Here is a 24,591-nt window from a genome sequence, read left to right as displayed (position 1 = left end):
TTTTGGGCAAAAGCCCTTCATCAGGAATGGAGGCAGGGAGTCTCCAGGGTGGAGAGATAAATGGTGGGGGGGCTGCTGGGGAGAAGGTAGCAAAGAGTACAATAGGTGAATGGGGGTGGGGATGACTATGATAGTTCAGAGGGGAGGGTGGAATGGATAAGTGGGAAGGGAGATTGGCAGGTAGGACAGGTCATGAGGATGGTGCTGAGCTGAAAGTTTGGAACTGAGGTAAGATGGGGGAGGGAAAGTGAGCAAACTGGTGAAGTCCACATTGATGTCCTGAGGTTGAAGTATTCCAAGGCGGAAAATGAGGTGCTCTTCCTCCAGGCGTCAGGTAGTGAGGGAGTAGCGGTGGAGGTGATCCAGGACCTGCACGTCCTCAGAAGAGTGGGAGGGGGAGTTGAAATGTTGGGCCACAGGGCAGTGGGGTTGATTGGTGCGGGTGTCTCGGAGATATTCCCTAAAGCGCTCTGCGAGGAGGTGTCCAGTCTCCCCCATGTAGAGGAGACTGCATCGGGAGAAACGGATACAATAAATGACATTGGGGGATGGGCAGGTGAAACTTTTATGGATGTAGAAGGCTCCTTTGGGACCTTGGAGGTGAGGGGGGAGTTGTGGGCAAGGTTTTGCAATTCCTGTGATGGCAGGGGAAGGTGCCAGGTCAGGAAGGTGAGTTGTTGGGGGGCGTGGACCTGACCAGGTAGTCATGGAGGGAACAGTCTTTGTGGAAAGCAGAAAGGGGTGGAGAGGGAACTATATCTCTGGTGGTGGGGTCAGTTTGGAGGTGGCGAAAATGTCGGCAGATGATGTGGTTTATGAGAAGGTTGGTAAGGTAGAAGGTGAGCACCAAGGGGGGTTCTTTCCTCGTTATGGTTGGAGGGGTGGCGTTTGAGGGTGGAGGTGCAGGATGTGGATGAGATGCGTTGGAGGGCATCTTCAACCATGTGGGAAGGGAAATTGCAGTCTCTAAAGAAGGAGGCCATCTTGTATGTTCTGTGGTGGAACTGGTCCTTCTAGGAGCAGATATGGCGGAGGCGGAGGAATTGGGAATACGGGATGGCATTTTTGCAGGAGGTAGGGTGGGAAAAGGTGTAATCCAGGTAGCTGTGGGAGTCGGTGGGTTTGTAAAAAATATCAGTGTCAAATCGGTTGTCATTAATGGATAGGAAGAGGTCCAGGAAGGGGAGGGAGGTGTCAGAGATGGTCCAGGTGAATTTAAGGTCGGGGTAGAACGTGTTGGTGAAGTTGATGAACTGTTCAACCTCCTCGCGGGAGCACGAGGTGGCGCCAAAGCAGTCATCAAGTAGCAGAGGAAGAGGTGGGGAGTGGTGCCGGTATAACTCCAGAAGATGGATTGTTCTACGTAGCCAACAAAGAGACAGGCATAGCTGGGGCCCATACGGGTTCCCATGGCTACCCCTTTGGTTTGGTGGAAGTGGGAAGATTCAAAGGAGAAATTGTTAAGAGTGAGGACCAGTTCAGCCAAACAAATAAGAGTGTCAGTGGAAGGGTACTGTTGGGGACATCGGGAGAGGAAGAAATGGAGGGATTGGAGGCCCTGGTCATGGCGGATGGAGATGTAGAGGGATTGAATGTCCATGGTTGGGGCCCAGGGAAACGGAAGTCTTGGAGGATGTGGGTGGTGTCTCGAAAGTACGTGGCGAGTTCCTGGATTAGGGGGGATAGGACAGTATTGAGGTAGGTAGAGGAGTTCAGTGGGGCAGGAGCAGGCTCAGATAATGGGTCGGCAGGGGTGATCAGGCTTGTGGATCTTGGGAAGGAGGTAGAATTGGGCGGTGCGGGGTTCCCGGACTATGAGGTTAGAAGCTGTGGATGGGAGATCTCCTGAGGTGATGAGGTTCTGTATGATCTGGGAGATAATGGTTTGGTGATTGGGGGTGGGGTCATGGTCAAGGGCTGTGAAAGTCTGAAATACAAAAGGGAACTAGGACTCTGCAGGTTAATAAGCAGATTCACAGTTGGCAGTTAGGAATGCAAATACAATAAGTGCATTTGTTTCAAGAGGGCTAGAATATAACAGCAGGGACAAACTGCTGAAGCTGTGTATGGCTCTGGTCAGACCGCATTTGGAATATTGTAACAGTTTTGGACCCTATATCCAGGGAAGGATGTGCTAATGTTGGAAGGTAGTCCAGGCAAGGTTTACAAGAATGATCCTGGGGATGAAGGGCTTGTCATATGAGAAGTGGTCTGTACTCAATGGCATATAGAAGGATGAGGGATCTCATTGAAACTTACTGACCTGGATCGAGTGGATACATAGAAGATGTTTTCACTAGTAGGAGAGACTAGGGCCTGAGGTCATAGCCTAAGAATGAAAGAATCACTTTTTAGAATTGACCTAAGAAGGAATTTCTTCAGAGGGTGGTGAATCTGTGGAACTCATCGTTGCAGAAGTCTGTGGAGGTCAAGTCATTGTGCATCTTTAAGACAGATGGATTCTTGATTCGCAAATGGATCAAGGATGACAAGGAGAATGGAGTTCAGAAACATATCAGCCACGATCGAGTGGCGGAGCAGACCTGATTGGCTGAATGCCTAATTCTGCTCCAATATCTTATGGTCCCGATGCTGAATTTTGTCTGTGAAGCACTTGGGTGAGTTTTTACTCCCTTTCAGATACAACACAAACACGATCTGCTGCTGATTGGCAAGCAAAATCATTTTCCATTAATGGATAAAAACTTGTATGAGCTATGGATGTAGAACATCAGGAGGGTTCTGAAAGTTATGTTCTGGAAAGCCCTGTGCTAGAATGCTTTATATCCCAGTTAGCTTTAGTTATCTAAATTTGTCTTAGTGGAAGAAGTGCTAAACATAGAAGATTAGATTAGATTCCCTACAGTGTGGAAATGGGCCAAGTGGCCCAATAAGTCCACACCGACCCTCTGAAGAGCATCCCATCCAGACCCATTTCCTAACCTTGCCCATTGTGATAGGTATATTACTCAGGGGTAAATTTAGCTTGGCTAATTCACCTGACCTGCACATCTTTGGATTGTGGGAGGAAACCGGAGCACCCGGAGGAAACCCACACAGACGCGGGGAGAATGTCTGTGTGGAGTTTGCACAGTCACCTGAGGCAGGAATTGAACCTGGATCCGTGGTGCTGTGAGGCAGCAGTGCTAACCACTGAGCCAGTGCTGCCCTTGTCCATAATTTAGACGGCAAAGAAGCAGGTTGCTTTCCAATATTTGTATCAAGAAATCACTTTCCACCTCAGCAAACAAACATTGTTCCTGACAGACTGAATGACTGCAAACATCTCTTGCACCTTACTCTACTCGAGGGAACTATCAGTGCTAGTTTGCATAAAGAGCACTGTTGTGTGTGGGTGATAGGTAGTGCATAATGAAGCTAATTGAAAGAGTAACAGCAATCATTGCTTGGATTTGGAACAAAACTGGTGAGCTCTCAGTCTGAAACATATTTATATTTAGACAGTTTAATAAATAGGAAGTCAGTGTTCCCCAATATGTCCCATACATGCAGGCATCTTACAGGAGAGGTTCTTTGCATAATAAGGGATAGTAGCCAGCAGGATTGAGATACAGCTGCAGAATAATTCTAAACAATATGCTGAGGTTCCCGAAGGCAGCAGGGGAGGCACATTGAATAAGTGAGCAGTAGCAAGGAGCTCCTCTTTCCAACAGATGGCTAATGTATTTCAAGACAAACAGAAGGGCAGTTGAAACTATTAATAGAACATAGAACAATAGAACATAGAACAATACAGCACAGAACAGGCCCTTCGGCCCACGATGTTGTGCCGAACATTTGTCCTAGTTTAAGCACCCATCCATGTACCTATCCAATTGCCGCTTAAAGGTCACCAAAGATTCTGACTCTACCACTCCCACAGGCAGCGCATTCCATGCCCCCACCACTCTCTGGGTAAAGAACCCACCCCTGACATCCCCCCTATACCTTCTACCCTTCACCTTAAATTTATGTCCCCTTGTAACACTCTGTTGTACCCGGGGAAAAAGTTTCTGTCTATTCTATCTATTCCTCTGATCATCTTATAAACCTCTATCAAGTCACCCCTCATCCTTCGCCGTTCCAATGAGAAAAGGCCTAGCACTCTCAACCTATCCTCGTACGACCTATTCTCCATTCCAGGCAACATCCTGGTAAATCTTCTCTGCACCCTCTCCAAAGCTTCCACATCTTTCCTAAAGTGAGGCGACCAGAACTGCACACAGTACTCCAAATGTGGCCTAACCAAAGTCCTGTACAGCTGTAACATCACTTCACGACTCTTGAATTCAATCCCTCTGCTAATGAACGCTAATACACCATAGGCCTTCTTACAAGCTCTATCCACCTGAGTGGCAACTTTCAAAGACCTATGAACATAGACCCCAAGATCCCTGTTCCTCCACCTCACTAAGAACCCTACCGTTAACCCTGTATTCCGCATTCTTATTTGTCTTTCCAAAATGATGTCAATATTTTCCCAGGAAGTGATCTGGTCAAGGTAAGGCTCCCCTTCACAGCTAAGTCTCTGCACAGCCCTGTAAGTCTTACTTTACAAACAGAACCATTTTCCTCACTCTCAATGGTCACCTCTACACAGCAGAGATCTCAGTTCCTCCTAATGCTTACACTAACATCCTCAGTCCTGCTGCTCAACTTACAATCCTCTCCCTACTTGAAAGCAGTAGACTAAAGGAAAGGTGGATCTGGTTTAGAAATATAACCCACAGATTACAGAACAACAAAGTAACAGATTAACACCAGTATGGATAATAAGACTAATGCAGTGGCTTGACTGCTTCTAACAATAGGTGTGCATGGATCTGGAATGATTGTGCCAGGAGTGTTTCATTAAATTTATCGAGTATCTAAAATGAAAGAAAGGTATAATATTAGGAAGTTTGATTTCCATTTGAGAATCTTGCATTTAAAACGTCCTTTGACTACAAGGGGATCAAAGGGTTTCTGTCCAATTGAGTCATATTTCATAAGAGAATAATAGTGCATTTTTTTAAATGTTGTCCCAATCTAGGAGAAAATAGCAGAATTGCAAGCTGAACTTACAGATTTCACCAGGCAATATACATGCAAACTGGATCAGATGAACACGCTGACATTGGAAAAGAGAAAAATTGAATCACAGTTAAATAACCAACAGAAGAAAATGGTAATATTTTAAAATCATATTTAGCACTTCATAGTTTTAAGTTAGCTCCATTCAAATTTCCCATATGCTGTTATTTTCAAATTAGATTAAGATGCTGATTTTTATTGCTGGTGATTTATATTTCAGTGAATTCTGACCCTTGCATTGCAGAATTCTAAATTTCTTGAGCCAATATTCATTGTTTAAAGTTTTCAACTCATACATGATAACAAGATCCTCATATTAATACATTAAAACTATTGAAGTTGCTGTAATATTCTTAGCCACCTTTAAAACAATCATATTGGAAGAATATCAAGTAGTAATCTTGCCTGTTTGCTTTGTAGCATATGCTTCTTTTGTGACATTTTTCCATAGCCCCATAGAGTATTAACCTGTGGTAACATAAAAGGGACTGACATACATTTGTGAGCTGAGTCTCAGAACATAAAAAGGAAGGCAGTATTCTCATATCTTTTCTTTTTCCAAGTTCTTGAATGTGATGTTGCCTCACAAAATTGGTATCCATCTTTTAATTACAGGCATGGGTTTATATGGAACGTAATTATTTTGTAGCATGACGATGGAACCTATCAGATTTTTGTAAAAAGCTAACTGGTTCCTCTAAGCCCTTCAGAGAAGGAACTTTCTATCTTTACTCAGTCTGGCTACATGCCATTCCATTTCCACTATGTAAATCCATTAATGTGAATTGCACAAAGCATGCTCTGATTTGCAAAAGTTACCTTCATCCTCTGCCCAAAGGAAATGTGCCTCTTTGAAAGTTTTATATATCATTGTTGTTTGGTTTACAGTGTAATTAGTGATTTAGCAGTGATGGGAAAAAATAACTTGTTTTTATATTACGTTACTGGTCTGTCTCATACGGTCTCTGAGCCTTCGTAGTTTCAGAGTTTACACTCACTATAGTACAAGGTGATATCTTGGACACAAACTGAAGTTATTTGGAACTGATTGTGAACATTGCTGTTCTTGATCCAGGGTGTTGAGGTTCAGAAACAAAAAGCTAAATTGGAAGAGAAGCAGAACTTGATTCAAATCGTGGAAAGACAAGCAAAAGAAATCAACAAAATGAAAGATGAAATTGGTATGCTAATCCGGAAAGGAGGTCACATCCTTCCTCCCTCCCAACCACCTTTGCCACAGTGAAGCTCATAGTTTTAAATACATAAAACGATTGAAAAAAAAATACATTAAGTTTGTGATTTTGTTTTCTTTGTACATGATTTCAAATCGGTTTGGCGATAGATGAAGGGCAATAATAAATATTTGATACATACCTGAATTTGTGGGTTTTCTTTAATAGAAGATTGAGATTTTTCTCAATGAGTTTATATTTTCAAATTCAACAGGTCTTCAAGGAGATCTGTCACTCCATTCTGTAGGAAGCTATTCTAACAAATTGTAATGGTTAAATCAGTAGATCAATGCAACTTCAAAATATGTTTAAAAAATGTTTCACTTTGTATCATTGTACATCCAGATGTACAATCATGTGTAAGGTCACTGAATGTTACCCTAAGATACTCACTATGTCATGTAAAAAGCAGCAACATTTTGACTAGACTTAAAGAAATGGCAGAGATTTAAGACTCTTCAACAGATTTTTTAAAATCTGGTTTGAGGGCCAGACTTTTTTTCCCAATTTTTGTAGGAATGCATCTGTCAGGAATCAAATCAACTAGAACTCAAAATTCCAAGGAATCTACCAAATCTAGAGCATTAGTCATAAAGTAGCATTCCCTGTGCAAACACTGATAACTCTTGTCTGTGCACTATCCCCTGCTCCAGCTTCATCATGAGTATATTCTTACAAGATGATACTCCAATGAAGCAACTTCCAGACAGGTAAGATTAACCATACCATAGATGGTATCATACAGATAGGGGTGGAAGAGGTTAAAATTTAAACTGGACCCTATCCCACTTTGCACTCCCAATCCCTCTCATTCATTATCCAACATGCTCTGGCTCATGATTCCCCCAGTTCATATCATTTGTAATCTGAGTTTAGCAGTACTGTCACCAGCTCCCAATCCAAACCCCGCTGTGACCTTCCCAAACTAGCCCCCAACCTTACTTACCAGAACCTACCAAATCATGATGGTAATTGCTAAATAATTGTGACTATTCAAATAATCAAAGTCATACGGGAGCCAATAAATACATCCTTAACCTTTCCCTTATCTTTCAAAAGTGCAACAAATCCATAAGTACCTCAATGGCCAGTGCAGACAGAAGCAAGTCTCATGCCGAACTGGGAGGTACTGATGTCTTCACTTTACAGCAGGACTGGACACAGCAAGTGATACACAACTGTGCGAGGCGAGATTAGTAACAACTGCAGAAAAATAGCCTTAAATGATGATCCTTTTACACAAGAGAAAAGCCTATTGGCAATTTCTTCCTGCAATTTTAAATGTGTTCCAAGGTACACAGAGATCACCACAGATCGTTTGCAGCTCTGCACCATGGTGGGAGAACATGTTAGAAAACAATGTCCCAGAAAGCAAGGATTACGCCCCTGGGTTAAAGGCTGGATGTGAAATCCAGGCCAATAACTGAACAATGCACTGGGATAGCTCATATATGTGGGTGTTGCTGTACAACATCCAGGCTTTGGAAACTATGCAGTTGAGGGCAACTAAACTGAGGACTCAGATTTCTTAAAAATATCTGAGGACAGGTGGATGATTTGGGTTCAACCTCTGAAATTGGAGGGACACAAAAGCTCAGACTCAAACAGGCATGAGCTGGGAAAATTACAGTTGAAATTGGAGGGAGCAGCAACACTGATTTACATGAACATCAGGAACATTTCTAGTTCTTGCATTAGTATTAACCACATCCATTGGTTTGTAGAAAGCATTCAGACTGTCTATCGTTTGTACAGAATTAGACACAAATACTTAAATATATTTCTATTTATTTATAAATAATCTAGAGTTACAAACAATCACATATACCACAGTGGCAAAGAAACATACAAATCAATGGCTCGACATCAAGCACTATATCTATAAAACTGCCAGTTTTCAATTATTGCTTTTTCCAGATGTGAAGTGCCAGCAAGTTGTCTGGCACAGCCCAAAACCACTCATCTCATCTACAAAATGTAGCAATGTCTTCACCGCTGGACACTCTGAACCCAAAACAGACCAACATTCTGACTGTCACTGGGTACAAGACTGGAGCTCTTGCAGGAGTGTTGCTTAACCAGAAGCCAAGCCTTCTGCTGCATGATAAACTGCAGCCTAAACTGGACCATCACCAAATCTAGAGTAATACTCCATCAATCACAACAAGACTGCAGCTTGGGCCAGAATGTCACTGGACCCAGAGTGCAGCAGAAATCTAAAGAGAGTGAGAGTGAGTGAGGGAGAGAGAGAGAGAGAGAGAGAGAGTGAGAGTGAGAGTGAGAGAAAGAGTGTGAGTGAGGGAGAGTGAGAGTGAGGGAAAGAGTGAGTGAATGAGTCAGTTTACACTGGAGCATCACTGAACCCAGAGCAGGGATCCATCCTGCACTCAATGAGAGACACTGCAAGTCCTGAAGATCTTGCAGTTGATCAAGAATTTAGTTACACCTGATTAAACACTACTGAAATCAACAACCATATGTGCGATGTGAAAATTTTCCATTTGCTGACTCATTGAATAATTTTATTTAATAGTATAATAAAAAACAAACTGTTTGAAAGTAGTTATGGCCAAGAAATTAATTCATTCAAAACTCATTTGCAAAGTTAAAACCATGCTCATATTTCAGATGGAGAAAATAATGACTATTAATAAGATTGTGAAATAACCAATGTACAAACAGCCCTTCATTTAGAAATATTGTTTTAAATCTGAAACAACAATGTCAAATATTGTTGTAGTTCATTTTGATCCAGCTGGATTCACAGCAGATATAAAATAACTGGGTAATTCTTTTTCTGAAAGAAGATATATACAACAGTCAGGTAAATGCAGCCCAGATTTTCAATTGAGGAATGTAGGAAGTCTTCAGGTTCCTGAGGTATTAAATGTTCCAAAACTGAGAAACGCAAATCAACTCTGAGCATCTATTTCAGCCTTACAGTGCTCACGTAGCTTGATGATCGTTGCCAGGGGTAACCTTCCAGGCTCAGTGAATATTTTCTAGAGGAAATTAGTACACACATTAAGACAGGGCTATATTGTGAAAATAAACTGGTGTACATTTTAATCAGAAATTGATCTAGCATTTATAGAAATCAAATACTTAAGATGCTGGAAATTTGTGCAAAAAACAGAAAATTCTGGAAACATTTAGCAGGTCAGGCAGCATCTGTGTGAACAGAAATACAATTGATGCTTTAGGTCAATGATCTTTCATTAGAATTGGGAAATATTAGTGATGTGACTGGTTGAGAGTATAGAAGCAAATGGAGAGAGTGGGGGAAATAACAGGGAATGTTTATGACAGGGTGGAATACAGGAGAGATTAAATTACAAAAGAAGTGATGTTGGAAGCGGAATGATAAAGAGAATCACTAAGATGTATCCTAGATGAAGCATAACAGGTTATCACTAACAGTGGTTGTCTGAAGGAAACAATAGATATGATCTCAAATGTTTGAACTAAGTCTGGATCTCTCAACTTACATTGAGCTTCACTGGAACAGAGGAGGTGGCTGAGGACAGAAAATGCAGTGGGACAGAAAACTGAAATGACAAGCAAAGGTAAAGCTCGCAATAATGCTTGCAGACTGAACGGAGGTGTTCTACAAAGCATTAATCCAATCTGCATTTGGCATCCCCAGTGCAGAGAAAACTGCACTGGGGGCAGAGAATACTAATTGAAAGTAATACAAGTAAATTACTGTTTAACCTGGAAGGAGTGTATTGAACTACTGACTGAGAAGGGAAGAGGTAAAAGGGCAAGTGTAACATCTCCTGCATTTGCAGGGGAAGGTTCTGTGGGTAACCGAGAGGTTGTTTGGAGCAACTGAAGGGAGAACCATGGTGTTGAGGAGTGTTCAGTCCCTTTAGAACGCTGAAAGGGGATGAAGGAAGAAGCGTTTGATGGTGGCATTGTACTGGAGGTAATGGTAAGGCAGGAGGGTGATCCTTTGATGTTGAGGCTGATAAGAAGGTGAAGCAAGATCAAGGGGGATCCCTACTATTGTTCTGGGAAGGAAGGGAGGGGGTGAGAATTGAAATGAGAAACAGAACAGATATCGTCAAGGGTTCATCAACCAGGGTGGAAGACAAACTCAAACCTTCCTTTTTGTTCTTTCCCTTATCTCTGTTTTCCTGCCTCTGCACTTGCTTAAAATCAATTAGATCTCTTAATTTTTTTCCAATTCTAATGAAAGGTAACCTGAAATAAGAACACTCTTTCCCCCTCGACAGTTGCTGCTCAGTATTTATAGCATTTTATTACTTTGACCCAACATGTCCTCTGTTAATGTCCACGTAATTCTACATGTATCAGACAGGGAAAGGATTGTTCACCTTCACTAAAACTGGGCAGTAACTGGGTCTCTAGCCAATTAACAACCACATCAAGATTCAAACTTCCAAATGTCTTTACTGACTAATTTCATGTAAGAGGCTACATTCAGTCCAACTAGTCCACAGTACAGTTTATCCTTCATGAGCATCCTAATTCCATGTAGCCTTTCTAATATTCCCCATCACCTACATGATCTATGAATAGAGTCACAGAGGTCTACAACATGGAAGCAGGCCCTTCGGCCCAAAATTGCCCATGCTGCCCAGTTTTCACAATTAAACTAATCCGATTTGCCTGCGTTTGATCCATATCCTTCCATATCCATCCCATCCATGTACATGTTTAAATGTTTCTTAAATGATGAAACTGCACTCATTTCCACTACTCTGGCAGCCCGTTCTAGACATTCACCACTTTCTGTGTTAAAAAAGTGCGCCTCTGGACACTTTTGTATCTCTCCCCTCTCATCTTAAACCTATGCTCTCTAGTTTTGGATTCCCTTACCATGGGGAAATGCTGTTGACTATCTATGTCATGATTTTATCGACCTCTATAAGGGCTCAGTCTCCTACAATCCAGGAAAACAAAAGTCCCAGCCTATCCAAGCTCTCCTCGTAATTCCAACCTTCTTGTTGCAGTAGCATCCTAGTAAGTCTTGCGTGCACTGTTTCTAGTTTAATAATATCGTTTCAATGGTGGGGTGACCAGAACTGTTCTACTGCTCACCCCAGCCCCAAACCCTCATGGAAAGGATCTTTCATTAATCATATATCTATGTCATCTTACTTTTCACCCACAAGTTATTAGAAATGGACAATTATAGACAAGCTCCAAGGACTGGTACTTATCAGTGTTGTTGCTTGTGAGAATCAAACACAATATGAACAACTAGGCTCTTGGACTATAAGCTAAGTGATAGTAGAACCAACTGAAAGGACTGAAATGATCGGCTTGTGTTGTATTCTTCACTGTTGACCATGAAATGGTGAACACCTATGGTTATAATTTGTAACATCTCCTTCTGTCATCAATACTATTGGATTATGACAGAATGAAACACTCTGGGACACTTCCATATACTAAAAGTCGATGAACACAAGCGTTCAATCCAATCCCTGCACCCACACACTCAAAACGGAAAAGGCTTGTTGTAACAATTAATTTTCAGGAGAAATGTGACATTTTGTTCAATCAATTCTCCAATAGTCTGAACGGTGTTTGACTTCACAACTTGCAGAAAGAACAAACTCACCCGCATAAAGCCATGGCAATCTCGGACCAGAGGCCCATGTGTGATTTCCTTGAATTTCTCACAGATGGCAGGGAAACTGTTAGCTTCTAAAATGGAAGCCTGGTGGTACTTTATTAATGTCAAGGCCACACGAAAGGTGACTTTAGATCCTTCATAGAAGAGACAGTCCCAAATCCGAAGAACAGTCTAAGATAAAGAAAGAAATATTTCCCAACATATTACACTGTGGAAAACAAAAGATGGAATAGGATTACAAAATTGCATAAATTATTCTTGAGAAATGGGTAAAACGGGTGAAGACAGCAGTTAATAACAAAGCAAAGAAGCAAATGCAGAAAGGCAGGATTTCTTTACTGCTGGTTAAACAATTGTATCTCAAATCTTCCAAGCTGGCCACGCCAGATTTCAGATCTTGCTGGTTTTCAGATTAAGCTAAGTCCACTGAGGTCAACGGTAATTCAAGGAAAGATAAGCATGCAAAAGAGATAGTGACAGCAGGAATTTTCTAAGAAGCTTGGTGATACTGGACAGAGGAAAAGGTGTCCTAAAGCCCATAATTTGAAAAGTTTCAGTTGACTACTGATAACAGAGAGATTGCACCATTTACTCAGCCCGAATAGTTCAACTGGCTAATGGGGAACGTGTTTTAAGCAACAAAGTCAGGACATGTTCTGCAATGTCAAGTCCATGCATAAGGTGATAAAGGACATGGAGGTAAACACTGTAGCAGTTTCAGCAAAGACTCCTATAGATGTCCATTATTATTTAATTATTAATGAACTATTACAGATTTGTTCACAATCTGTCCTCGGCTCAGCAGCAGCCAGTCCTGTAAGTGAATGTTGTGTCATTATGATAATGTCGGTATTCCTGATGGCTCGGTGGTTAGCACTGCTGCCTCACAGCGCCAGGGACTTCAGTTTGATTCCAGCCTCGGGCGACTGTCTGTGTGGAGTTTGCACATTCTCCCTGTGTCTGCGTGGGTTTCCTCCGGGTGCTCCAGATTCCTCCCACAGTCCAAAGATGTGCAGGTTAGGTGAATTAGCCATGCTAAATTGACCATAGCATTTAGGGATGTGTAGGTTAGGTGTATTAGTCAGGGGAAATGTAGAGTAGTAGGGTAGGGAAATGGGTCTGGATGGGATACTCTTTGGAGGGTCGGTGTGGACTTGTTGGGCCAACGGCCTGTTTCCACACTGTAGGGATTCTATGATTTACTGCCCAATATTCCTTGATATACTAATGCAACCAAGACTTCTAAAATTGCAAATCTATGTTTATGTGGACTGGTTATTGCAAGAACGTGTCTCTCGGTATTCTCTTCCAATTTAAGGAGGTGAGGGATAATAAAAAGCTACAAGCCAGTTTATGGTGCACATGTTAAAGGAACAGCAAAACATTTTTTAAGGTTATAATTCATAATGACAATTTTTGTTCTGAAGTGTGATGGAGTTAAGTATAATTAGGAGCCCATGGAGAAAATAAACAAAATGTATTGAATGATCTGCATATGAAGAAACTGCCTGCGAGATTTACTCTTTGTAATATTTACTCCAACACATCAAAATCAACATAAATTATGTAGAATTTAAATAGAAAAAATATTTAAAAGTGAAAATTGCCTGTTTATTAATTACATCAATACAAAGCACAAGCATAAGAAAACTCAATTTTTTTATGGACATGTGACAATACGTAGCTACACAGTCCCACTACAAGCTATTGTTTATGCTTGCAAACCAGGTCACAGATCCTCCACCAACAGCATCAAGTTTCAAAGATATAATTCTCAACTAGATAATCTTGCTATAAACCTTTCCTCTTGCAGTTTAGCTTTCCAAAGTTCCTTTTCAACTGATCAAACAATAACACCCCCAAGTTCATTGTTTTGCAATTTCTAAGAAAACATTTGCTTTTTTTAAGCATCCCAGAGCTATTTACACAACTCTCCTGGTGTTACACATTTCTAGTAACCTTGTCCAAGAGCTTGTCTCTCTCTCTTCTTCTGCCAAACAGAAGAACTGGCTTTGCCGAGAGCAATTTGATTTTTCACAAGATTTCATTTTGACCCTAGTCCTGTCTCTGTCTTCATTTTCTTTGTGATTGCATCTGGCCTTCACACAATGAACCAGAATTTCTTCTCGTTCAAGAAAATTACAACCGACCTTTTTCAACTTTTCAAACTTGTGAAAAACTCCACGTTGTGTAAACATTTGGTATCCTGTCTTTTTAAATGAGCTCATGGAACTTCATTTGGTCAGTCACATTTCTTAAACAGGGAAGTCAATCTGATCCTTGTTCCTAAAAGACTTTCCACTAAAATTATCTGCATTTGGATCCTTACATTTTTTATTAACTCCTCCTAGCTGGTTTCAATATATCATCGGCTTGTACCGAGAATGATCTGACAATGGTAACAAACATGCCATCTGTCTTGATCTGATATGTTCGAGGCAATGGTTTTAATGGTTGACTGACCTATTTTATTCAAGGTGACCTGTAATAACAAAAACAGAAAATGCTGGAAGTAACAGGTAAGGCACCATTTGTCGAAGAAAGAAACAGATATTCTTTCAGGTCAATGACTGACATCAGAACTGACACTCTTGCTCCCTCTGGTTTATGGAAAAATAACAGAAATGGTGCTGGACCTTTGTGAATTAACACTTTAAAACTTAAATCTGCCTTTGTATCAAGTACATGAAAAGAGATTTGATTTAATTTTGTTTAGTTTAATTTTTAAAGACTCCTTACTTGTTAGAGTGTGAGAAGATAACACCATACATGGTACAGTAAATTTTCATTTGAAGCTAATCTACAATGGTATTTCACTTTAGTGTCATTAGTAAACTAGTAACAATATACTTATTTAACACGGAGACTTTTGGTTAGTGTTATTTCCTACAGATGACCTAGGTGGCCTGCTCTCAGGACATTGAATTGGTCATTGTTTCAAGGTAAGAATTGTCCATTTAAGACAGAGATGAGGAGAATTTTTTTTATTCCTTAGAGAGTCACAAATCTTTGCAACTCTCTGCCTCAAAAAGGCAGTGGACCCAGAGACTTTGAATCTTTTTAAACTGAAAGTAGACAGATTCTTAAGAAGCAAGAGAATGGTAGGTTATTGTGGGTATGTGGATTAATCATGTGACTAATTTATTGAGGACATCTCAACTAGAGTGAAGGAAACCAGCAGATGTGTTGCATTTAGACTTCAAGAAGATGTTTGAAAAAGTCTCTGACAAAAGGTTAAATCCTAAAGTAAGAGTCCACGGTATTGGAGATATTATGTTGGTGTAGATTGAGAATTAGCTATTGGGCAGGAAACAGTGGGTGGGGATAAGGACTTATTCTTCAGGCTGGCAGTTTGTAACCAGTGTGGTTCCACAGGGATCAGTGCTGGGACTGCAATAGTTTACAGTTTGTATTAACAACTTTGAGGAAGGAAGTGAATGTACTGAAGCCAAATTTGCAGATAACACTTAAACAGGTGGAAAGACAGATTGAGAGAGGAGTACAAACAGTTTCCAGAGAGATATTGATCAGTTAAGTAAGTTGTCAAAAAGTTGCCAAATGGAGAATAAAGTCGGCAAGTGCAAAGTTGTTTATTTTGAAAAGTTGAACAAAAGAACAGAATATTAATTAAATGGAGAAAAACTGTAAAAAGCCTCAATGCAAAAGGGATGTGTGCACAAAACACAAAGCTCACACACAGGTGTAGCAGGTAATCAGGAAGGCTAATGGAATGTTGGCCCTTACTTCGGGGAGGTTGGAGTATAAGAGCAGGAACGTCTTACTACAACTGTACAAGGTGCAGGTGAGACCACATCTGGAGCGCAGAGCAGTTTTAGTCATTTTATTTAAGGAAAGATATCATTTCATTGGAGACAGTTCAGAGAAGGTTCATCATGATTATCCCTATTGTGGAGGGATTGTCTTAAGAATAGTGGCCAAACTAGTCAGACTATATTCACTGGAGTTGAGAAGAATGAATGATAGGTGATCTCATTGAATAATAGGATTTTTAAGGGGCTTGATGAGGCAAATGCTGAGAGCTTCCCCTCAAGGAAGGGTCTAGAACCAGAGGGCATAATCTCAGAATAAAGGGACACCAACACAAGACTGAGATGAGGAGGACATACTTCTCTCAACGAGTTGAGTGTTCTTTAGAACTCCTTGCCATAGACAGCTGTGAGGGCAGAATCCATGTGTACAGTTAAGTTTTACATACATAGTTTCTCGACCAGAGGATTGAGGGTTACAGGAAACGGGCAAAGTGGAGGGATGGCGCATCAGCCATGATCCTATTTATGTGGAATAGGCTTGAGAAGCCAAAAGGCCTACACCTGTTCCTATTTCTTATGGTCTTCCTGAAAATCATTTCATTTAAAGTTCCAAATCTCAGGAACTCAACCACCACTTTGCAGGAGGACTTCCTGCACACAGATGCATAGATAGCCAAGGGAGTACTAGAAACACACAGTTTGAAATTCCTTTACAGGAAAGAGGGGAGGAAATGCGGACTCACTGTCACATGGAAGAAGATAGTATTGATGCATACCACATGAGACTTAATGCATACAGGAAGTAAAGAGACATGGAAGGATATTTGAGTGGGAGCAGCGGCCGAGTTGAGGTGAACCCGGGAGACTACAGCTAAGGTAAGAGTTTTTTTCAAAATTACTTACCTGTAGCGGGCATCGGTGTTTTGTTTTCTCTCTCCTTCACAGAAAGAGCGGGAGCAGCAGAGGAAGTGACGGCAAGCAGAGGGGCAGCCGAGACCCGGAAGCAGTTAGTGTAAGCTTAGCTGGGTTAGTTTTTTCCCCCTTTAAAAGCGTGAAGGAGAGGAACCCGAGGCACTACACGGGTAGTGCCTCCCACCCGCCCTCCTCCTCTAACCTAATAATAACATCTGTTGTGGCAAGCAGGTAAGTGCTGAATTTTGCTTGTATTATTTAGACACAGTTTTTGTTTAAACAGTTAGCTTTAGAGGGATGGCAGTGAAGGCAGTGCAATGTTCCTCCTGCAACATGTATGAGGTGAGGGATGCCATCGACGTCCCTGCCGATTACACTTGCAGGAAGTGCACCCATCTCCAGCTCCTCCAAGACCGTGTTAGGGAACTGGAGCTGGAGTTGGATGAACTTCGGATCATTCGGGAGGCAGAGGGGGTCATAGATCAGAGTTATAGGGAAGTAGTAACTCCAAAGATGGCAGATAGATGGGTTACAGTGAGGGGGACTGGGAGGAAGCAGCCAGTGCAGGGACCTCCTGCGGCCATTCCCCTCAAGAACAAGTATACCGTTTTGGATACTTGTGGGGGGGATGACTTACCAGGGGTAAGTAACGGGGCTCAGGTCTCTGGCACGGAGCCTGTCCCCGTTACTCAGAAGGGAAGGGTGAAGAAGAGCAGAGCAGTAGTAATTGGGGACTCGATAGTTCGTGGCACAGATAGGCGGTTTTGTGGGAACGAGAGAGACTCACGTTTGGTATGTTGCCTCCCAGGTGCAAGGGTACGTGATGTCTCTGATCGTGTTTTCCGGGTCCTGGAGGGGGAGGGGGAGCAACCCGAAGTCGTGGTCCACATTGGCACCAACGACATAGGTAGGAGGAGTGCTGAGGATGTTAGACAGGCTTTCAGGGAGCTAGGTTGGAAGCTTGGAGTTAGAACAAACAGAGTTGTTGTCTCTGGTTTGTTACCCGTGCCACGTGATAGAGATTCGAGGAATAGGGAGAGAGAACAATTAAATGCGTGGCTTCAGGGATGGTGCAGGAGGGAGGGGTTCCAGTTTTTGGATAACTGGGGTTCTTTCTGGGGACGGTGGGACCTCTATAAACAGGATGGTCTACACCTGAACCTGAGGGGAACCAGTATCCTTGGGGGGAGGTTTGCTAGTGCTCTTGGGGGGGGTTTAAACTAACTCGGCAGGGGCATGGGAACCCAGATTGTAGCTTCAGGGTGCAGGGCCTGGAGTGTAGGGAGGTGAGGAACATGGCATCAATTTCCAAGGAGGGTGCCTGTAAACAGGGAAGTGGCTTGAAGTGTGTATACTTCAATGCAAGAAGTATACGAAATAAGGTAGGTGAACTTGCAGCGTTGGTTGGTACCTGGGACTTCGATGTTGTGGCTATTACGGAGACATGGCTAGAACAGGGACAGGATTGGCTGTTGCAGGTTCCGGGATTTAAATGTTTTAGTAGGTTTAGAGGTGGGGGTAAAAGAGGGGGAGGTGTGGCATTGCTTGTCAAAGATAGTATTACAGCGGTGGAAAGGACGATGGATGAGGACTTGCCATCTGAGGTAGTTTGGGCTGAGGTTAGGAATAGGAAAGGTGAGGTCACCCTGTTAGGAGTCTTTTACAGGCCTCCTAATAGTCCTAGAATCATTGAAGAAAGGATAGGGAAGGTGATTCAGGAGATGAGTGACAGTAATAGGGTGGTTGTTATGGGGGACTTTAACTTTCCTGATATTGATTGGGAAAGCTATAGCTCAAGTTCGTTAGATGGGTCAGTGTTTGTTCAATGTGTGCAGGAGAGTTTCCTGACACAATATGTAGACAGGCCAACAAGAGGTGAGGCCATACTGGATTTGGTTCTGGGTAACGAACCAGGCCAGGTGTTAGAATTAGAGGTAGGTGAGCACTTTGGGGATAGTGACCATAATTCGGTGATTTTTACACTCGTGATGGAGAGGGATAAGTGTGTACTACAGGGCAAGAATTATAGCTGGGGTAAGGGAAATTATGATGCGGTGAGGCATGACTTAGGATGTGTGGCTTGGAAAAGTAGACTCCAAGGCAAGAGTGTAAATGATATGTGGAACTTGTTCAAGGGGCAACTATTGAGTGTCCTTGATAATTATGTACCTGTCAGGCAGGTAGGAAAGGGTCGTGCGAGGGAGCCGTGGTTTAATAAGGAATTGGAATCCCTTGTTAAATGGAAGAGGGCGGCCTATCTCAAGATGAGACGTGAAGGTTCAATTGGGGCGATTGAGAGTTATAGGGTAGCCAGGAAGGACCTGAAGAGAGAGCTAAAAGCAGCAAGGAGGGGACATGAAAGGTCCTTAGTAGATAGGATTAGGGAAAACCCTAAGGCTTTCTATAGGTATGTTAGGAATAAAAGAATGACTAGGGTAGGAATAGGTCCAGTCAAGGATAGTAGGGGGAAGTTGCGTGTGGAGGCGGAAGAGATTGGGGAGACACTGAATGAATACTTTTCTTCAGTATTCACTCAGGAACAGGGCATTGTTGTCGATGAGAATACTGAGGCACAAATAAGTAGAATGGATGGCTTTGAGGTATGTAGAGAAGAGGTGTTGGAAATCCTGGAAAAGGTGAAAATAGATAAGTCCCCTGGGCCTGATGGCATTTATCCTAGGATTCTCTGGGAAGCAAGGGAGGAGATTGCAGAGCCATTGGCCTTGATTTTTATGTCCTCTTTGTCTACAGGAGTAGTCCCAGAAGACTGGAGGATAGCAAATGTGGTTCCCTTGTTCAAAAAGGGGAGTAGGGATAGCCCTAGTAACTATAGGCCGGTGAGTCTCACTTCTGTTGTGGGCAAAGTCTTAGAGAGAATTGTAAGGGATAGGATTTATGCACATCTAGATAGGAATAATGTGATCAAGGATAGTCAGCATGGTTTTGTGAAGGGCAAGTCGTGCCTCACAAACCTTATTGAATTCTTTGAAAAGGTGACGAAGGAGGTTGATGAGGGGAAAGCGGTAGATGTGGTATATATGGATTTTAGTAAGGCGTTTGATAAGGTTCCCCATGGTAGGCTACTGCAGAAAATACGGAGATATGGCATTGAGGGTGAGTTGGAGGTTTGGATTAGGAATTGGCTGGATGGAAGAAGACAGAGGGTAGTAGTTGATGGCAAAGTTTCTTCATGGAGTGCCGTCACTAGCGGTGTTCCGCAAGGATCTGTTTTGGGACCATTGCTGTTTGTCATTTTTATAAATGACCTGGAAGAGGGGTTAGAAGGTTGGGTGAGCAAGTTTGCGGATGACACGAAAGTCGGAGGAGTTGTTGACAGTGAGGAAGCATGTGGCAGGTTACAGCAGGATATAGAGAAGCTGCAGAGCTGGGCAGAAAGGTGGCAGATGGAATTCAATGTAGCTAAGTGCGAGGTGATTCACTTTGGGAAGAATAACAAAAAGATGGGGTACTGGGCTAATGGTCGGATACTTGGTAGTGTGGATGAGCAGAGGGATCTTGGTGTCCATGTACACAGATCTCTGAAAGTTGCCACCCAGGTAAATAGTGCGGTGAGGAAGGCATATGGCGTACTGGCTTTTATTGGTAGAGGAATTGAGTTCCGGAGTCCTGAGGTCATGATGCAGTTGTATAAGACTCTGGTACGGCCGCATCTGGAATATTGTGTGCAGTTTTGGTCGCCATACTATAGGAAGGATGTGGAGGCATTGGAACGGGTGCAGAGGAGGTTTACCAGGATGTTGCCTGGTATGGAAGGAAAATCGTATGAGGAAAGACTGAGGCACTTGGGGCTGTTTTCACTAGAGAAAAGAAGGTTTAGGGGTGACTTGATTGAGGTGTACAAGATGATTAGGGGGTTAGATAGGGTCGACAGTATGAACCTTTTCCCGCGTATTGAGTCGGGTATTACAAGGGGGCATAGCTTTAAATTAAGGGGGGGTAGATATAGGACTGATGTTAGGGGTAGGTTCTTCACTCAGCGAGTCGTTAGTTCATGGAATGCCCTGCCAGTAACAGTGGTGGACTCTCCCTCTTTATGGGCATTTAAGAGGGCATTGGATAGGTATATGGAGGATAGTGGGTTAGTGTAGTTTAGGTGGGCTTGGATCGGCGCAACATCGAGGGCCCAAGGGCCTGTACTGCGCTGTATTCTTCTATGTTCTATGTTCTATGATAAGTCTTGGGTACAGTAGAACACCAAGAATAGACCAGTTGGGCTGAAGGACCAATCTTCTCCTACAAATTTAATCAAGCAGCACTGAAGACAAACCTACAGAAGGAAACCATTGTTGCTGTTACCAGTGTGTATTGTTCACAGAATCACATAAATCGTACGGTGAAGGTAGTGGCCATTCAGCACACTGTGCCTGCCACAGCTCTTTACATTAGCACCATTTCATAGTGCTGGTCTCATGCTGTCACATTACTTTTATCCAAATAATTATCCAGTCCTCTCTTGAATTATCTCAGGTGAACCTTACTTCACAGCATTTTTAGGCAGTGCATCCCACACCGTAACTACTCATTTGCAAATCACGTATTGGCCCACTCCATCAACTTGTTTAAACCCTTCTAGAGTTCTACGCAGTCCTCACAGTTTACAATTCTTCAGGTTTTGTCTCATCTGCAAACATTAGAATTGCCCCTTGCCCGTCAAGATCTAGGTCATTAATATGCATCAGAAAAAGCAACAGTCCCAATATGAACCCCTCGGGAATTCCAGTGTTTCCTGACATTCAGGCAATTTTATATCCATGATGCTACACACCCTCTTATACCATGATCTAAAATTTGCTTCAAGTCTGTTGTGTGGTACTGTATCGGATGCTGTCTGGTGGTTAATATACGTTTGCTAACCTCATCCAGCAAATTAGTTAAAGATGGATTCCTCTTTAGAAATCCATGCTAACCCTTCCCAAACAAACCAATTTTTTCCATGTGACTACAAATGCTAACCGATTTATTTAGAAGCACTAGCTTTCAGAGTGCTGTTCCTTCGTCAGGCCATCACCACCTGAAAAAGGAGCAGCACTCTGAAAGTTAGTGCTTCCAAATTAACCTGCTGGGTCTATAACCTGGTGTTGTGTGACTTTTAACTTAATTGCTGGGATTATCCTTAGAAACTTTCTTGAACAAGGCTGTCATGTTTGCAACTTTCCAGTCTTCTGGCACCTCCCCACAGTCTGGGGAAGACTCAAAGATTATTGCCTGATTTCTCTCACACACTTCTTTCAAAATCTTTGGATTCGTTTCATCCAGTCCTGATTCCTTGTCAATTCTAAGTACCAACAGTATTCCAGCACTTCTTCCTTATCAATTTTAAACCATTCTAGTGACAGGGTTTCCTCATCAGTTACAATGACCGGAGTACCATTTCTGTCTTTGATAAAGACAGATGCAAGATATTCATTTAACACCCACCTCCATTAATTTTCTTTTTGGCCCTAATCTGCCCTGCTCCTCCTTTTACCACTACTTTACTATTTACAAACCATAAAGAGATTCCTTTTTGTTGGCTGCCAGCCTTTTCTCATAATTCCTTTTTGTTTCTCTTATTGGCTTTTTTTTTTAACCTTCCCTCTTAACCTTCAGTATTCCATTTGGTTCTCAATTGTATTATCTGCTTGAGACCTGTCATAAACACACTTTCCTTCTGTATCTTAATTTCTATCTCTTTTGTCAGTTCAGGAATTCTCCTACCTTTCCCATTTGAGGGAATACACCACAACCAGACCTGAATCATCACCTGTATGAACAGAGCCTGTTGCTTATTTTCTGATTTTCCCACCAATCTCTGATATAGCCAATCCTCTCCAGCTCTGCACTAGCCCCATTAAATTCTGCTCTCCATCAGCTGGTTGAGTTTTCTCACCCCGGAATTTTAAATGTCATTCTCCATCACCATCCAGAACCTTACAATACAGCTACGTCCTAAATGCTGCCTTACAGACACTTGATCCACTTAGTCCTTGCTCATTTCCAAGAGCCAGGTCCAACAGTGCATCCATTCTAGAAGAAATAAGATATGGCAGCACACATTGGCCAGTTAGCCCATTAAGTTTGCTCCAAAGAGATCACGGCTGATCTGATAATCCTAAACTCCAATTTCCAGCCTTTTCCACATGACTCTTGATTTCCCTTAATGATCAGAAATCTGGTTATCTCAGCTTTGAATATACTTAACAACCCAGTCTCCCCAGTACTGTACGAAAAGGAATTCCACAGATTTATTACTCTTTTTGGACTGGATACATAATGCTTTGGGAAGCTCTCCTGCACGTAACCCAGGAACATTTGGCCGTCGTTGCTCTCTGCACTACTGGTATCCAGTCTATACTTGGGTAAGCGACATCTCCCATTATACCTACTCTATAATGTTGCTATCTCTCTCTAATTTCCCTGCAAATTTGTTGTTCCACATCCTTCCCGCTAGTTGGTAGTCTATTATCTACACCAAGCAATGTAACTGAATCCTTTTTGTTCCTTAGCTCTCCCAAATTGATTTTGTTCTTGAACCCTGAGATGTCCAGCACTGCAGTGATCTCTTTAATCAACATCTCTATCCTCTTCCTTGTTCTAAACACTTCATACCAAGGAATATTTAACAGACAGTCTCATCCTGCCCTGGGTCAAGTCTCCATTATTGCCATATCATCCTATTTCTACATGGCAATCTGTATCTTTAACTGCCCAATCATATTTACTGCACTTCATGCATTCACATAAATACACAGTAACTCAATTTAAATTTTGTTTCTCACCCCCCACCCCCACCCCCCCACCCTGCTATTCTCTACTGTACTGTCAGTTGCTTCTACCAAGTATTTTGTGAATCCTGCTATTCTCCTCCACTATTCTGTCTTAGTTCCCATACCCCAGCTACGTTAGGTCAATCATCAGACTGACTGACCTTAAATCCTTATGCAGTATCAGCTAATTTCCCCCCAATTTCAAGGGCTATATGATCTAAACATGTCAAAAGGAGATATATTTCGTGTGATGGTGCAACCTCCACGGACTGATGCTGTTGCATCAAGATTCACATCCCTCATCTCCTTGTCCAGCCTTGGCAGGCTGCAGTAGAATAGGACTGACAGCTTTGACAAGCAGCTCATGATTGCAGAAGTACTCACGCAGCATTTATCCCATCTACACACTTGGTGGCACCATTCACTAGAAAATTTAGCATCAACTTTTATACCATTTCAAACATTGTTGTTCTCCATTTATAACCTGTTTTAAGAAATTGGGAGTTCTGAGCATCATGCAGGTTAAATAATGATTCCAACAACCAAAACATCATGTAAAGCTCAAGCAGATAAGATTTATGTTATTGATTCCTGATGAAGGGCTTTTGCCCGAAATGGCAAATCTCCTGCTCCTCGGATGCTGCCTGACCTTCCGTGCTTTTCCAGCACCACGCTCTTGAATTTATGTCATTATAGCTGCTTCAAGGCCAGTGGATTAGGGCAGATGAGGAGAACTGGTTACTTGTCACCTGGAACCAATGACCCTTTAGCCTCTGGGGCTAAATCTTTAAGACACGATATACATATACCGTAATGATTTCTTAATGACTGCAAACAATTAACATACCAGAAATTATAAGGAATAGTAAGCAAATGCTTTAAAAGACACAGCAATAATTTGGGAAGAAAACACAATTTTAGGAGAGCAGACACAAGATAGGGAGATTTGTAAAGCCATTAATGGTGTTAGCAATTGTAATATAGTAGGACTAGGATTCTCTTATCCAATGGACTTACCTCCACGGGGAGAATGTCGATAAACAAACAGATGAACCATCGCCCCACAACCAAGGTCCACATCACATTATGTCTTTCCATTAATGCAGCCACTGCAGGGACCTTCATCTTTACCAGCTGAGACAGAACCTCTTGATCTGTCTTTAACCCAATCATTGTCGGAGTGTAGAAATCTGGCAAAAACAACAGACACCAATTCAACTGGAGGCAAA

The 24,591-nt window shown here is 42.3% G+C and overlaps 2 protein-coding genes across 2 annotated transcripts in view; one reads left to right on the top strand and one right to left on the bottom strand.

Moving 5' to 3' along the window:
* cfap44 (cilia and flagella associated protein 44) overlaps window positions 1-6,446 on the top strand; it is a 280,936-nt gene extending 274,490 nt beyond the window's left edge. The window contains exons 33-34 of the mRNA XM_087993074.1: window positions 5,033-5,167; window positions 6,149-6,446. Of these exons, the coding sequence (XP_087849200.1) occupies window positions 5,033-5,167; window positions 6,149-6,316 (303 nt within the window). The 3' untranslated portion in view covers window positions 6,317-6,446. The remainder of the gene's footprint in view (window positions 1-5,032; window positions 5,168-6,148) is intronic.
* A 1,630-nt stretch (window positions 6,447-8,076) lies between these two features.
* Window positions 8,077-24,591, bottom strand: part of grtp1a (growth hormone regulated TBC protein 1a) — a 75,729-nt gene continuing 59,214 nt past the window's right edge. Inside the window, exons 6-8 of the mRNA XM_043700239.2 lie at window positions 24,380-24,552; window positions 11,899-12,084; window positions 8,077-9,307 (exon numbers count right to left, since the gene is read on the bottom strand). Coding sequence (XP_043556174.1) covers window positions 9,218-9,307; window positions 11,899-12,084; window positions 24,380-24,552 — 449 coding nt within the window. The 3' untranslated portion in view covers window positions 8,077-9,217. The remainder of the gene's footprint in view (window positions 9,308-11,898; window positions 12,085-24,379; window positions 24,553-24,591) is intronic.

This window comes from Chiloscyllium plagiosum, unplaced genomic scaffold (genome assembly GCF_037043375.1).
Source record: "Chiloscyllium plagiosum isolate Xiang-an unplaced genomic scaffold, Cpla_swu_hap1 HiC_scaffold_12, whole genome shotgun sequence".
In the NCBI taxonomy this organism is placed as follows: domain Eukaryota; kingdom Metazoa; phylum Chordata; class Chondrichthyes; order Orectolobiformes; family Hemiscylliidae; genus Chiloscyllium; species Chiloscyllium plagiosum.
This window is presented reverse-complemented; position numbering and strand designations above follow the sequence as displayed.